This window comes from Apodemus sylvaticus, chromosome 6 (genome assembly GCF_947179515.1).
Source record: "Apodemus sylvaticus chromosome 6, mApoSyl1.1, whole genome shotgun sequence".
Classification (NCBI taxonomy): Eukaryota; Metazoa; Chordata; class Mammalia; order Rodentia; family Muridae; genus Apodemus; species Apodemus sylvaticus.
This window is the reverse complement of record NC_067477.1, coordinates 136,829,522-136,846,327: the sequence shown is the minus strand read 5'-3', so window position 1 is coordinate 136,846,327 and position 16,806 is coordinate 136,829,522. Positions and strand designations below refer to the sequence as shown.

The 16,806-nt window shown below is 43.6% G+C and overlaps 1 protein-coding gene across 3 annotated transcripts in view; it reads left to right on the top strand.

Annotated features, from left to right (window-relative positions):
* The window catches only part of Lhcgr (luteinizing hormone/choriogonadotropin receptor), a 53,353-nt gene extending 37,337 nt beyond the window's left edge, over positions 1 to 16,016 (top strand). The window contains exons 8-11 of one of the 3 annotated variants that reach the window (XM_052186590.1): positions 9 to 83; positions 1,965 to 2,150; positions 5,390 to 5,470; positions 11,103 to 16,016. In XM_052186590.1, coding sequence (XP_052042550.1) covers positions 9 to 83; positions 1,965 to 2,150; positions 5,390 to 5,470; positions 11,103 to 12,246 — 1,486 coding nt within the window. In that variant the 3' untranslated portion in view covers positions 12,247 to 16,016. The remainder of the gene's footprint in view (positions 1 to 8; positions 84 to 1,964; positions 2,151 to 5,389; positions 5,471 to 11,102) is intronic. The other 2 variants (XM_052186591.1, XM_052186592.1) reach the window with 2 other exon arrangements.
* The last annotated feature ends 790 nt before the right edge of the window (positions 16,017 to 16,806 follow it).

The window sequence follows — 16,806 nt, the reverse complement described above, 5'->3', positions numbered from 1 at the left end:
CCTCACAGGGAGCTAAAAGAAAACATCCACCTGGAGAAGATGCACAGCAGAGCCTTCCAGGGGGCCACGGGGCCCAGCATTCTGTGAGTACAGAGGTGCAGCCTCCTCTCCCCACAGAGTGCACCCCAACAGCCCTGCTGTCGGCTTATATCACTGCCAGCCTGGCTTGCAACATCTAGAGCTGAAGGGTCAAATGCGTCAGGGCTGTCCTACCGACATGAAGCACTGTCTGTGGCACGGCCCACATTTCCAGGGGCTGCAGTTTGGGTGCCTCTGAGGGACGACTACTCAACCTTTCTCTTATCTGTTGACGTCCCTCTGGTTGTGTAGCGTAATCTCAGTCTCCATGTGCAGTTACTATTGTTGAGTGTTTGTGTATGCATGTCTATATTTTCTGGTAATTCACCTTCCCCTCTGTTTTACTAGGAGACAGGCAGAGTAGATTATGGCTTAGCATAATGGTCTCATTTGGTCTCAGCTTGTGTCCAAATAAAATATTCTGAGCTCCTAGCAAAAAAGATTTTAAGATGTGACTTTGAGGGGCCCTAAGTCAACCAGTAATGCCAAAGGGTGTGGCCTCATGTGCTAGTGGATGGGAGCGCCCCACCTGGAACTCGCTCAGAGACTCCATTCTGACCTGAACTGCCCCTAGCATTTGGATGACCATGGCTGAGATGTTGCAGGTGGGTTCACCCTACAATCCTGTGAGGAGTCGGTCTTGAACCCTCCATGAGTGGGGCTTCGATACAAGCGCTTGTACAAATAGAAGCTTCTCCAGCCAAGGCTGAGAGACTCTCAGGCCTTTAAGGAAAGGCACAAACATTTAGAAGGCAGTGTGGTAATATGGCCAGTTAGCAGAATCCCAGTAGTGGGTTCCATTCCAGGGCTGACGACTTCCCAGACATATGAGGCCGCCCGGAAAACAAGCCACAACCTCCTCCATGTCTGGAAAAAGTCTGCAGCCTGATCTAACAATCCGTACAAAGACTGAAGCAGAGCAGAGCCCTGGCTTCCTGATCAGCAAACACCAGAAGCAGGAGGGGCCTCAGCCCTTGGGACAGTCTCGTGTTTCCACTGTTCTCCCAGGAAGTCGGACCCTGGTACATTCCAGTTCCTGCTCCTGTCCTCCCCTGCCTCCCACTGCTCTCCCTGCCTCCCTGTGTCAGGCCCTGAGCCTCCCATGGGGACAGACGATCAAGGAGGTTGTGCTGATGGGAAAGGGTTGGTCATTAACCACTTAGAATACAAGCAGGATTTAAAAACTAAAACTCCTACCAAACCCCCTCTTCCTGAAATGTTGTACATTTGGGGTGTCCTTAGAGTTCGCCTTGAGTCTAATCAAACCAAGGAGCTTTGTTTAAAGACCTGAGCCTTCTGCACAGCTGTGCTAGCTGGGCCTGGTGTTTGCTTGCTTTGGATGGACACATCTAACTAGTTATTAGAGCTCATGTGCTCTGCTTCCCGGGTAGACGATAGCTAATGCCACGTGGAGCTCTTAATAGGGTGATCCTCTGTACTTTATGAAAACCTCCCCTGCAGAGCTTGATCAATTAGACACAGAGGCATCAAAGCCCTGAATAGTTCCCCTTAGGCCAGAACACAAACGCTGATGTCATCTATGTGCACACTGAGTTAGGGAGAGGGCAGGAGGGAGGACGGAGTGGAGGGTAGAAATAAGGAGGTGAGGCAGAGGGAAGGAGATACCGAGGAATCAAGAGACAGCAGAGAAAAATGCTAGAGGCCATATGGAAGGTGCAGGAAACCACAGGCAGCCTTGAAGAGTAGTGGGTGCCTGAGACATGAAAATCCCACAACAGTTCTTTGGAATTCAGGTCATGATGAAAGAAATGACCAATTATAGGAAAACAAAATGGAGGAAAGATGTCTAGGACCCTAGGGGAGGGCTTTGGAGTAAAATGTGTAAAATCGGTCAATAAAGGGCCTCTCTCTCCTTTGGGGTTCAGGGATATTTCTTCCACCAAATTGCAGGCCCTGCCGAGTCACGGGCTGGAGTCCATTCAGACGCTCATCGCCAAGTCATCCTACTCACTGAAAACACTGCCCTCCAGAGAGAAGTTCAGCAGCCTCCTGGTTGCCACACTGACCTACCCCAGCCACTGCTGCGCTTTCAGGAATTTGCCGAAGAAAGAGTGAGTGAGGAGGAGAGGGGAGGGGACCGTGCTGGTGCGAGAAACTCAGATCTGGGTCTCATCCGGTGGCCCACGGTGCCCCGGCCTTTAGCGGCTGCTTTCCCAGCCAGCTCTGCAGGCGTGGAGATGTTTTCAGACAGACAAAAACAAAATGAGCTGTTTCTCATCCTGATGTCTCCATGTGCCGGGGCCCTGCGCCTCACCAACCTGCCAACCGCTTAAAGCACCTTTGCCAAACTGGTGTCAAAGCCTGGTCTCTTAACAGATAATGGTTTACCCAATTGATCTTGAGTTTAAAATTGTCAGAGTACTACGTGGTTTGGTTTTGGCTTTGTTTTGTTGTTTGTTTTGTTTTGTTTTTAAGCTATTTGTCTTCCACGGAAAGCAACTTCCATTTCTGAACAGAAACTTACCTACTCCAGATCGGGGAGGGAGCAGAATGAAACGGGCCAGCTCGCCTAGTGCTCTGCGTCCAGCAGAGGGCGTCTGAGCGCTTCCCTGCACTCCAGGCTGTGGGTGGGGTGGGTGAAGGTGAGGGTGGCAGCAGTTAGGGGGCAGAACTGCTTTCCTTACAGCATTCTTCCTCCGGAGTTTTCTAGCTGTGAGGCACCCTTCTGCATCCAGACCCAGCCCGTGTAAATAAAAGACAAAGCCACAGCTTTGTCTGCAAAGGTGTGGTGCAGTCACAGAACACTCCCTGCTCTCCCACACGGCTCACGCTTGTTTGTTTTCACTGCAAGCCTTGATGCTTTGTTGTTCCCATTGCCCACTACACCACTCCCAGTGGGAAAAGGCTATGCTCTGAAGAGTCATTACTGCGGCCTGCAGAGATGTGCTCAATCAATTCATTCTGCCTGCCGCTGCCTTGTCTGGAATTAACATATTTATAGCTGATCAACCAGGCTGGAAAGCGGAGGGGGAGGGAGAGGGAGAGGAAGATAGAGAGGGAGAGGGAGGGAGAGGAAGGAGAGGAGGGAGAGGAAGGAGAGGGAGAGGAAGAAAGAGAGGGAGAGGGAGGGAGAGGAGGGAGAGGAGGGAGAGGGAGGGTGGGAGAGAAGGAGGGAGGGAGAGGTACGCATGCATTTTGAGAAGACTTGGTTCTACCTAAATATTTGGGACAGTTGAGAAGACAGAAGCACTTGCTGTGTTTCAAGCTCTACCCCCACCCCTTTTTTGGGAGGATGGTGAGATAGGATCTCACTAGATAGCCCTGGCTGTCCTGGAACTCACTCTGCAGACCAGACTGGCCTTGAACACAGAGATGCACTTGACTCTGCCTTCCGAGTGCTGGGATTACAGGCCTTGGCCACCAAATCCAGCTCAAGTTCTACACCATTAACTGAGCTTCAGATGACTTGAATTGAGTGCTAGCCATGTTCCAGTGCACCAGGTTTGAAAACAGAAAAGATGGGCAGTCATGTCAGCCCTCACAGAGTGGACAGGCAACATAAAGGGGTGTGTCAGTGGATGTTGTGACAGAACAGAGAGGGACAGAATGCTCCAGGCTGTAGGCGGGTGTCTAGGGCTGGTGGGAGACTTCCTTGGGGGAGATGACATTAACTGAGCTTTGTACAGAAGGCTTGGGGGAAATCCTGCCAAGATGGAGTGGCTCGTGTGAAGGCACGGGACAAGAGACACTAGATGGATGTTATCCGCAAGCAAGCAAGACTGTGGGTAGTGAAGGAAGATGAGTCAGAAGCAGTAGCCCAAGGCACCGGTTGGCCAAGGTGGGCTCTGAGGCCAGCCCAAGGGAGCTTGCGGAGGAAGAACTTCAAAGACTTTAAAGTGAGATTATGCAAATTTGCTTTTATAAAATCTCAGTAGGGCAGCAGAATGAGGGTGGTTTGAAGGTGGCAAAGCTGGTAAAAGACAGACAGACAGACATGGTGGTGTTCTGGTCACCTACTTACACTTCTGTGGTAAAGAGGTCACACTGCTCCTGAAATCACAAACATGTGAGTGTTGACTTCAAAGCCATTTATTCTAGAAGGTAAAAGAGACTGCCTGTAGGTGGAAGGGGGTTGTGGACTGTGACTGTGTGAGCTACATGTAGAGGTCGTCACACACACTGTCCTGAGTAAGCTTGGATATGTCACTCAGTCACAGGTACTTCTGTGACTATAAAGACCAAGGAAGCCTTCGAGGCCAGTGAGGATGAAGGGTTGAAGTTCAGTCTATAGGATTTGGGTGCAGACCAAGGCACCCTACAGATGACACACTTGGCTGCCTGGGCCCAGCTTTCTAAGATGCTCTTGGTAACTGTGGAGATAGAATGTGTGTCATCCAGTATTATCATTTGGAGGCCAATTTCCTGCTAACGGTAGACTTGTCTGCATACAGTATCTCTGTCAAATACTGAGCCAGAACTACCCTCCCCCAACTACACATGAGGCGGGTGGGGACTGGGATGGGGACAGAGACTCAGTCCAAGTTTATAAAGATAATAGTACCTAGAATAACAGGAAGATTAATCGTTGAAAAATCATGTGGTCAAATTCCCATCTTTCTGCCTTTGCACTCGACCATTCCTCCAAGGCCCTCTTCCACTGATGCTGGAGAGCAGAGCAATGTCCACTGGGGTGCCTCACCTCTCTGTCCTCCGCAAGGAGCGCTGCGGCATGCCCAGCCACGCCCTCACCCTCATTCCTTATTTCTGAGCCTCCTGTAGGTTTGGTTGCAGTGCACCAGCCTTCTATCTCCTTGTCACATCCCATTTTTCTAAGCCAAACTTCCCAGAGGGGAAGACAGAAGAGAAGGGAACACCAATGTTCGGTTTCGCACAGAGGCTGTAGGCCTAAGCACACACGGTAGCACACCCAGCCCCACAGAATCCTGACAGAAAGACTTCCACACACAAGTTAAAACCGAGTAGTTAAGCAAGGAGGGAGGAGGGAGAGGAGTTGGTGAGGAGCACACCTGAGCACACCACAACAGCAGCTTTTGATAAGCATCGAAAAACTCATGATTCAATACAACAAATTCACGTGGTCCTCCCCCCAAACCCACACAAAACACTTAGCATTCAGAAGCATTTTCTCTAAGCTGGAGACACTAAGAACAATGCAGGCGGGTATAGACTCTCTCCCTGGGAAGCATTTCAGTCAGGACAATGGTGCAGAACTCACCCAGGGTAGGAGGGCTAAGGAATGTGGATGCGTACTGCATAAATAGGCACGATCAGGTCAAAGGATCAAAAGCTCAGTGCCTTGTTTTTCTCTTTTCTACCTCTTCTCTTTCAGACAGAACTTTTCATTTTCCATTTTTGAAAACTTTTCCAAACAATGTGAAAGCACAGTTAGAAAAGCGAATAACGAGACACTGTAAGTATTCATACGCGGCCTGTTCTGCGGGCACCTTATTGTTATTTGCTGCGACGATTTTCTTTTGATAAAAGTCTTGGTGAGAGGATGTTTGCAAGGTAGGTTTTTTTCTTTTATAGTTTCAAATGAGAATATTTTTCCTTTGCAAGTGCCAGCTGGTTGTACGTGTTATCGTAGCTGTTTAAAAGAAAAGCAAATGAAATGAAAAAATCTAAGAATATAAGGAAGTTGCTACCACAAACATGAGTATATATAAAATGGCAGTTTCATTTTTCAGGTATTTGGGTGTCACTAAGGGCTACTCATCTGATGTAACTGTCATACTCCACAAAGACAAACTGATTGCAGACATGGTTTCTAAAGGCAATTACTTCCTGTCAAAGACCGTGCTCCCATCCCAGTGTGTTCTTACTCTTGTGTGTGTGTGTGTGTGTGTGTGTGTGTGTGTGTGTGTGTGTGTGTGTTCCAGTATGCGTGGATGCACATGTGTATGCCTGTATGGGAGGCCAGAGGTCACCTTGGATATCCTTTTTTAGGAGCCTCTACTTTGTGGTTTTGAGACAGGGTCTCTCCTTGAGACCAGGAGCTCACCAGTTAGGTTAATCTGACTGGCCCCTAAGCTGAGGGATCCTCTCAGCTCCACTCTCCCAGTACTGGGGTCCTAGGTGTGCACAACAAGCACTTCACCCAGAACACCATCTCTCCAGCTCCGTTACATTAATCTTAATGTCATCATTACCATACACTAAATGGCAGCTACGTGTCCTCTCTGCTGACTGATGCCTAACATTCTTCTTGCTTTAAATGCTGGCTGCCCTGGCATTTTGCTTCCCTTCAATTGTAAATGAGTGAGCCTCAAAGGACAACCCCATGTCCCTAAGCCGCTCTTACTATGTTCCTCCCATGTGCCCCGAAGGGCTACAAAACCAGATGTCCTTCTCAGATATTCTGCAAATCTCTTCTATTTTTTCTTCTCCTCCCAATCTCAGAGTGCTATGGAGACGATGTGGGGTGTGATGGGAAGACCTTGGGACCTGGAGGTATCTCACAGTTGCATGTGCCCCTTGGTAGTGATATTCTTGCAGCACAGAGCTGGACATGAACCTTCTGGGAAGAGAAGTTCTGGGCAGTGCTTATGCTTTCTGAGACATCTTTCCTCTCAATAGGGAGTGACAGAAATGAAACTTGACTTCCAGACGCAGACTGAAGGCCATCATCACAGCAGCGCCTAGGATGATGTCAGCCTGTCTCCTTCCGTCTTTGACTCGCCACTATCTACCCTGCAATATTCCTTTCCTGGGCATCCCTCTTTGTGCCTCTCGGTCTCCTTCCAAATGATTCCTTTGTAGTCACATGGCTCTATACTTATACATAGAAAACCACCTCTAAGTAGAGTTAGTTGTAGTGCCAAGGGCTGGTTATTGGGAGAGACTTTAACCCACCCTCAGTTAGTCATTAGCCCAGCCCCAGCCTTTCCAAAAGAACATCCTTTGAGCTCACTGTGGTAAGAGGCTTCAAGCTACTTGAAACAAATAGATAATCTAACTAAGTTACATTGCTCCTGGTGGAGCTACAGTTTTTTAAATAGAGGAATTTGCATAGCTTAGGTTGGCCTCAAAATGACATTAAAACTCTGATCCTACTGCTTCTGGTTCCTGAATTCTGGGAGTAATAGCATACACTCTCATATCATTTGGTGCTGCATCCTGAGTCCAGGGCCCCATGCACACTATACGGAGCACTCTACCAACTGAGCTACGTCACCAGCCCCTGAAAGCACTTTTTCAATAGCCACTCTCCAGCCATCCCAAGTCTCACTTGTTCTTTTCAAGAAAACTCAATGTTCTCACAACTGTAGCTGACCCCACTGTCTTTCCTGGGACATCACACACACACACACAAACACACACACACACACAGGTCCTCTTTCTATCAGCTCTCACTGGAGCAATTGTGTAACTGCCTCTGTCTCCTACACTAATTATTTCTAAGTCCCTGAGTTCATTTATACTCCCTAACAGAGCCACAAGAATGTGCCTTTGTCAGTAGGCATGCTGCTGCCCTTCCTTGGGAGCTAGCCTGAGAGAAAAGAGGCCTGGCAAGTCTAACAGACCAAGAAGGGATCCAGGAAGGAGCACTTGGGATCAATTCCTTATATCTGTTAAGACATCTAGGCAGCATTTTTAAACATCCTAAATTAGGATATCTCTCAAACAGGTGAGAAAATTTGATAGGGCAAAGAGAATAAAAGAAATCGAGGCCACAGTGGTTGGAATATTTTTATCCAGTTTTGTGTTACTGTTTTGTATAAAGCATCTACAGAATCTGCTTGAAGTGCAGACTTCTGGGCTCTGTGCCTCTAGATTTTGATATGCATTTTTAACAAACGCCCTGGTGGTTCTCGTAGACATTGATCCAAGGACCACACTTTGGAGACCACTGACTGAATGATGATAACAATCTCTGAGCTAAAGATGTGAAGGTGAAATCCTGACACTGTTCTCATAAGGGACCTTGGGCAAATCTGTGCCTTCTTTAATCTTGGTTCCCTTTCTAACCGTCCAAGGGATTCAACCAGATGATCAGTGAGCACCAATATTAAGAAGGATTCCTTTCCTTCTTCATTCTTTATAACCACCATCTCCTGGGAAACTAACAGGATGAAATTATGTTGATGTAAATAAACTAATAAGTACGTTGCTTTCAAGTTGTTTGATAATGGAACCAATGATGTTCCTCTTCCGTCCTATGTGTGGACATAGCTCTTCCCCAGATCTGAATCCTGCTCCGGGATTTTCACATTGTTTTCCCTCTAGTACTGAAGCCTCAGATATTTTCTCTCATCACTTCAGAGAATAGGTACAACTTCCAAATATAGAACATGAAAGGTTTTGAGAGTAAGGAAAGATAATTTTTAAAATACATTTGAATTCATTCTTTGGGAATTTCATACATCATATTCACTCACACACACACACACACACACACACACACACACACCAAAATCTTCCTACATTTACCTCCCATCCCCCACCCCTCCTAACTTCACATCTTCTTTTATTTCTTAATAACTTACTGAGTACAATTGTTCTGCTCGCAAACTCATGAGTGTGAGGCTACATACTGGAAGCATGATTGACTTACCAGGAGCCACACCCTTAAAGAAAGTGGACTCTCCCTTCCTGAGAAGCCTCTAATTGTCAATAGATTATCAGCAGTCTGGGCTTGTGAGCCTCTTCCCACTTCATACTGGAATATTGACTGGCTTTATCTTGTGAAGGTCTTAAGGAGAGACAGCTTCTGTGAATTCATGAGTGCAACACCCAGCCTAGTCTTGGAGAGAGGGGTAGATAGATGAACTTTTGGTGGCTAAGCCTGCCACTAATACTTATTCTCTGACCTTTGATCACTTGTAAACTTCTTAATTAATTGTCATTCACTGCACAAAGCAACTTCTTTAATGAAGAATGAGAGCTGTACTAATCTACAGGCACAGAGATTGATTTACAGGGCAGTTGGATACTATGTCTACGTAGAAAAATAATAGTAGTAGTTTACCCATATAGCACCACAATCATATGTTCTATAGTAGTTTACCCATATAGCACCACACTCATATGTTCTAGCCATATTTACAATACCAGGCATGCATTTCCTTGTAGAATATATCTAAATTCCATCAGAAGTTGGTTACCTCTATAAGAGTTGAACCACTATTGCATCTGTGGATGTATCTTTCCACATAGGTTATTATTACAGTTGGCAGGGTTTACAGATGAATAAGACTATTAAAGACTTGTTTTTCCCCATCAGCCTACAAACCACCTTATAGTAAGTACTATGAAAGCTGGGCAGTATTAAGGAAGCTACCCTCATCATTCCTGGAATGCAAAGATACTTTTAATGAGAGAAACTCTATGGTAAAATACATATTTGCAATAGGCTTTCCAGAAAATTATCTCATTCATCCAACTTACAAAGTTATCAGATAAAGGACAAGCTCAAAACTCACTGAGCCCATATCTATCACCAAATATATGCTCAGTATTCCCATGCACTATTAATGCCTTCCAGATCCAAGGCTTCTCTAGTCTGGATTTGCTCACTCCACAAAGATTTATTGAATAGAGCTAAAACTCTGCTAGATACCAAGACTTCAGAAATAAGATCTTGATCTTGGTAGAGTTTTTGTCTTGCAAATATGAATATCTGAGTTTGATTTTGAGAACCCACATTTAAAAAAAAAAAAAAGAAAGAAGAAAAACAGCCAGATATGGTCACTAATCTTGCAGTCCCAGTGATAGTCAGAGTCAGACCAGCTAGCCTAGCCAACTTGATAACCTCCAGGACAATGGAAGATCCAATATCAAATAGCAAAGGTAGAAAGTTGCCTAAGGAATGCTATGCATAGTTCCCCACTGTCCAACACACACACACACACACACACACACACACACACACACAGCAAAATAGTCTAACACTTGGGAAAGATCAAGAGTTAAAGTCAAGCCCAGCTGTGATCCTGGCACTTTGGGAGGCAGAGGCAGGTAGATTTTTGAGTTCAAGACCAGTCTGGTCTGCAGAGTGAGTTCCAGGACAGCCAGGGCTACACAGGGAAACCCTGTCTCAAAAAAAAAAAAAAATCAAACAAACAAACAAAAAAAGAGTTAAGGCCAACCTTGGCTGTATAGAAAGTTCAAGGTCATCCTGGGCTACATGGGATTCTGTCTGAAAACTAAGATAATAGAAGAAAATGTCTTTCAGGATGAGAGAGAATTTACCAAAGAGACCAAGAGAGAAAGTAAATTTCCAGAGGTAGGCAGAACCCAGATCAAACAAAGCCATGAGGATCATCAAAAGGAATGTGAATTTTATCACATAGGCATGAAGAAGGGTTAAGTTGGATAAATAGAACTCAGAATTCTGTTTTGGAAAATTCATTTCCAGGAAGTTGGAATGGAGAGAACTAAAACTGGATAAGGCTGTCAATAAAAAAGTCAATAGATGTGCCCCTAAGAGAGCATGTGAATGCAGGCCCACAGTCAGATGTGCAGCCTACGGAGTTCTAGAGTTCATCCTTTTGTCTGCTGTCCCTCTTCTCCCTCTACTCCTAGACTCAGTCATCTGCTGTTGTTTCCACTTGGAACACTGGATTAGCCATGGACTTCAGTTCAAACAAGTCCCCACTAGCTGACGATTCTTAATGCTGCAAACTATCCAATCCCACTGTGTGCCACCACAAACAGCTTGTTAGCAATTTAGTTAGCAACTAAATAAGATGAATAGCTAAGAAAATGCCAAGAAAGGATTTTTTTTATTTAACGTGTATATATTATGTCTCTAAACTTGTTTTGCAAAGAAAATAATTCCTTGTAAAGAGCTTCATTAAGTCTTTGCATCAGGGTGTTAAGTAGATATATTTTATAGTGTCTAGATAGCTTTTCATTTTCTTTTGAAAGAATTCCATCAAATGAGATAATTTAACAAATAGATGTAAGGCTAAAGCCATGATGGCTTTGTTTTGTTTTGTTTCTTAGGCTTTAAAAGCCCACTAAAGATTCTTGAATTTCTTTTAATACTCAGAATCATGGGAACCTCTTATGTTTCCCTCAAGCCAATGTTTGTCTTGCAGTTATTCTGCCATCTTTGAGGAGAATGAACTCAGCGGCTGGGATTATGATTATGGCTTCTGTTCACCCAAGACACTCCAGTGTGCTCCAGAGCCAGATGCTTTCAATCCCTGTGAAGATATAATGGGCTATGCCTTCCTTAGGGTCTTGATTTGGCTAATTAACACACTAGCCATCTTTGGCAACTTGACAGTGCTCTGTGTTCTCCTGAGCAGTCGTTACAAGCTGACGGTGCCGCGCTTCCTCATGTGCAATCTCTCCTTTGCGGACTTCTGCATGGGACTCTACCTGCTGCTCATCGCTTCAGTGGACTCCCAGACAAAAGGCCAGTACTACAACCATGCCATAGACTGGCAGACGGGGAGCGGCTGCAGTGCGGCTGGCTTCTTTACTGTGTTTGCCAGCGAACTTTCTGTCTATACGCTTACGGTCATCACTCTGGAAAGGTGGCATACCATCACCTATGCTGTCCAGCTGGACCAAAAGCTGAGACTGAGACACGCCGTCCCGATTATGCTCGGAGGGTGGCTTTTTTCTACTCTGATCGCCACGTTGCCCCTTGTGGGTATCAGCAATTACATGAAGGTCAGCATCTGCCTCCCCATGGATGTGGAATCCACTCTGTCACAAGTCTACATATTATCCATCTTGATCCTCAACGTGGTTGCCTTTGTCATCATCTGTGCTTGCTACATTAGGATCTACTTCGCAGTTCAAAACCCAGAGCTGACAGCTCCTAACAAGGATACAAAACTTGCTAAGAAGATGGCCGTCCTCATCTTCACAGACTTCACATGCATGGCGCCCATCTCTTTTTTCGCCATCTCGGCTGCCTTCAAAGTGCCCCTCATCACTGTCACCAACTCAAAAGTTCTGCTGGTCCTTTTTTATCCTGTCAATTCTTGTGCCAATCCATTTCTGTATGCAATCTTCACAAAGGCATTTCAGAGAGATTTCTTTCTGTTGCTGAGCAGATTTGGCTGCTGTAAACACCGGGCTGAACTTTACAGAAGGAAGGAATTTTCTGCTTATACCTTCAACTGCAAAAATGGCTTCCCAGGATCAAGTAAGCCTTCCCAGGCTGCCCTGAAGTTGTCCATAGTGCACTGTCCACAACCTACACCTCCAAGAGTGTTAAGTCAGTAACTGCATACTAAGCATGTTCAAAACAAGTCCACCCAAATTAGTCACCTTAAAATAATGTGTTTAGGAAAAATATTTATCCTTAGGCACGTTAGGACAATTGAAAATTGCTTCAGATGGTGGCCCATGACACTTGATAACATAAATTTCAGAAGGGTTTAGAAATTTATATAATAATTTAGACGGAATAATTTTGTTTGTTGAACCTAATATTAAGAAAATCTAAGTTGCCATTTCCATGTCTCTTGATCTTTTTCACTTCAACATTGTGATTTACACTGTAATCTCCAAATATATTAGTTCATAACAGATTGGAAATTTAAAGTGGTCTTTGTCCTCAGATAGTTTAATAAATACATTCAAGAGATGCACTGTGCAGTGTGGTAGCTGTTAGCCTTGCACGGTAAGTAAAAGTTTCTTAGCCATATTTCAAGGGCTTCATGGATCTCACTAGGGATAGGAAGCACAGATGCAAACTGTTTTGTCAGTGTAAGGAATTCTATTAGACAGCTCAATTCTAGAGACTTCCATTTCCCATTTACACTCTGCTTACTTGGCTTCCCATCTGAAGGACATTTCTGCACACTTCTTTGGCTTACAGATCAGGACCATCTCGTAGGCAGGAGCCTATCTCAGCCCGTTTGGCTTCCTCATCTCCTATCTCAGGATCTTGGAAATGGTACACAGTAAACATGCCTAACCAGTTAAACTTCCTAAATCTACACGGGAAAATGTTTCTACCACCTTAGTATAGATTTTGATCATTACATGCTTTATGCTTTCTGCCCCCTACCAGTATCCCTTCTCAGAGTTCTTCACCCTATGCCCCCTCCCTTTCACTTCTGAGAGGGTGCCCCTCCCAGAGAATTCCCCTTCCTTGGGGCATCAAGTTTCTACAAAATTAGGCACATCCTCTCTCACTGAGTCCAGACAGGGCAATCCTCTGCTACATATGAGCCAGGGGCATATGTACAGACCAGCCCATGCATGCTCTTTGGCTGATGGCTTAGTCTCTGGGAACTCCCAGGTATCAAGGTTAGTTAGCCCTGTTGGTCTTTCTTCAGGGTCACCATCCCCTTAAGTTCCTTCAGACCTTCCCCTAACTCTTCCATAGAGTACCTTTGCATCTTTAAGCAAAACAAAATATTTAAATTTTAAAAAATATTAACTTACATTATTTCTATGCTTTTCAGTTTATTGGGAAATACATCTAGTATCGTCAGAAGCACTTGTTACTACAGTTGACTCTTGAGGGACAACCAACCGACAGGTCTAACTGTGAAGCTTTTGTTTGCTACTTTGCCTTTTTGATTGAAAGTTCATTACACACAAAGCATCTTGGTGAGTGTATCACATAATCTCACCAACTGAATCTTGAGAAAACTCTACAGTGCAGAAAAAAAACCCTGATCACCATTTTTGAAAGTACTGAGAACTAGTAAAAGAGTCAAGTAAAAAGATTCAATCTCAAAGCTCACTCACCAAGCCTAGCCTCCTTAATAATTCCCATACTGAAAAATCATTGTTTTCCAAGAGTTACTTTGGGTTGAAATACATCAAAAAATAGAATACACTGACTGATGGACAGACAAATATTTATTGGCTAGCTAGATTTTGCTACTTAAAAGCTTATATACATTCAAAGTTCCGTATGTTTTTCCAATATTTTATTATGAACATTTTCAAATGTACGGAAATGTTAAAGAAACTATGTAATGAACAGCCATACATCACCACCATTTACAGCAAGCAATATATTACTAAATTGACTTTCATACATTACTGTACAATTATCTGTTATTTATCTGGTGATAAATGTCTTATATTTTGATATTTTAAAGTAATTTTCAGGTATCAGTCATACACGAGAGCATATATTGTACTCCCCCATGTATTCACCAAGGGTAATATGTATTTCTTTGCATTGTAGATATAATTTACATGAAGACAAATCTTAAATATGCCTCTTGAGTTTTGAGAACAGCATGCACCTATGTCAGCCACACTGTGTCAGGATTTAGTCCAGTTACAGAGAGTCCCTCATTGTGGAAGATGGCTGATATTCTCCACAGACTAGTGTTTCCTGTCCGAGGTGGCATGTAAGTGCAGGTCTACAGTACATATGTTTTTTCACATGGCTTTGGACTCAGGTTATTATTCTTCCCATTTATCCACTTAATGCTTGAATCCATTCATTCCTTCTCATTGCTGATTAACATTCTACCATATTCATATTAAAAAATCTCTTCTCCTACTGATAGCTATCTTATCTATTTCCGGCTTTCAACTTCCTGAGAGCATTTTATTAAATAAATGTCTAACCATAACTAGATGCTATACATTTAGTTTGGTTTCAGTTCTTAAGTCATTATGTAATATGATTCAAAGAAGATTGTAAGATTTATAAAAAGAAGTCTCTTCTATGTTTACATTTATGATCTTTCTGCTCAGTTTGGTTCAGGCTTTCTTGGTCATCTTAGACTCTGTCTTAGCAACACAGCTGAATGCTAACTCATAATGCTGCCTGTGCAACTACATGTTATTCTTTCTGATTCATAAATCCCAGGTGAAAAAAACAACCTAGTAAGAAAAAGTAAACTAAGGAGGTGACTTAAACCCATCCTTGTAAATAAGTTCTTACGCTAGCACACATTCCAATAGATTAAGCCTGACAAACACATAGCGTACTCTGAAAGCAACTCATGGCCTCTTACACAAATAATGGTCCTTATTTTCTACATTATAACTGAAGCTTTAATAAATGAAGTCATAGTTTCCTGTCTCCCTCATTTGCATACCCTCCCTCCCACAAGCTCTATGTGAGAACTCTGCTCTAACCCAGTTTTTTACTTTGTGTCCTAGTGCCGCACATGCGTCCCAGGACATTTCTCCACTTACTCCTGGACTTTGATATAACTACATAATTTGTATTCCATACCCAGTCATTTCTGGTTCCTCATCACCATACAAACCTCTGCGGAACCTTCCTAAAGTCCTATTTCATTTCAATACGTGCCTGCACAGAATCCCCAGGCAACCTCTCAGCACCTGGATAGCTGCCTACTCCTAGGCTAGCTCTGAGAGAACTACAGAATCGGTCCTCAGATACGGTCATCCATTCTTCTGCTCTTTTCTTCATGAAGCAAATGGACTCGGTGACCCTTCCCCAAACCATTCCCTTTCGTCGCCATGTGGGAGTCTTTTTCTAATGTATTACACTTCTTAAGACATCTCCTCGGTGTAAAATAAAGGACATGATAAATGCGTAACCCACCACAGTCTTTCTCTAAAGACTTCTTCAGCCTGCACGTCTGTGTGCTGCATGTGGACTGTATGCATGATGCCTGGTGCCCACAGATGCCCTGGAATTGAAGCTACAAAAGGTTGTGAGCACTGTGTGAGTGCTAGAAATCCAACCGTGATCCTCTGGAAGAATAATAAGTGCCTTAACCACTGAGCCATCTCTCCATCTCCTTTAGACTTCTTGAGAATTCTTTTGTATCACTTTTTCCCTTCTCTCTATACTAGGATATTAATTATACACACAAATTCATCCTTACTTCACCTATGTTAACAAGATAAACTAATTTCTTTTGACACATCTGTTTTTCAACCTGGTTCATTTTTAAAACTGAAATATAAAGCTGCCTTTGTTAAGAAGTAGTTCCTGTTTGAAATGTCTAGAATGTGTGTTACTATCCTGTATAATCCCTTATGGCTAAATCATAAGCACTCGTTGAATTCATATCTCTTTCTTGTATTTTCTCACCATATTAGATATTGTTATAAGTCAACTGCAAAATGTCTTAAAGAGATTAATCAACCTGGAATAAATCATCTAAACTTATAAAAAATAACTTTAAAAAACATTGGTATTTGGTTCTCGGCTCTCTACATTTGTCATAAAGGGCTTTTAGGTTTTTTAAATGTACTAAGTTTAAATATAAATTAACCTTTCTCATAAAGTATTTCAATAACTAGGCTCACATAAGAAATGCACTTCTCTGGGCTGGGAGGGTGACTCGGTTGATAAAATGCTTGCCACACAAGCATGAGAGCCTGGGCTCCGAACTCCAGGACCCACAGAAAAACAGGGAGCAGAAATGAGCATCCGTAATCCCAGCATTGAATAAGAGAAGTGAACAGAAACAAATTTCTATAGCTCATTGATCCGCAAGCCTAGCAGAATTGATGAGCTCCAGTTTCAGTGAGAGACCTTGTCTCAAAAACTAAGGTGAGCGTGATCAAGACAGATACTCAGTGCTGACATGACCTCAATTCAGGCACTAGCATATACACACACCTGTTCTCTCTCTCTCTCTCTCTCTCTCTCTCTCTCTCTCTCTCTCTCTCTCTCTCTCTTTCTTTCTCTCTCTCTCTCTCTCTCACACACACACACACACACATAATATATATATATATATATATATATATATATATATATATATATATACAACACATGAATAAAAATGATTTTCCTCATAATGGGTGATCAATTACCTACAGTCAACCAGCCTGAAAATATTAGATGGAAAAACTCTAAAAAGAAGAAGCAATTGTCAC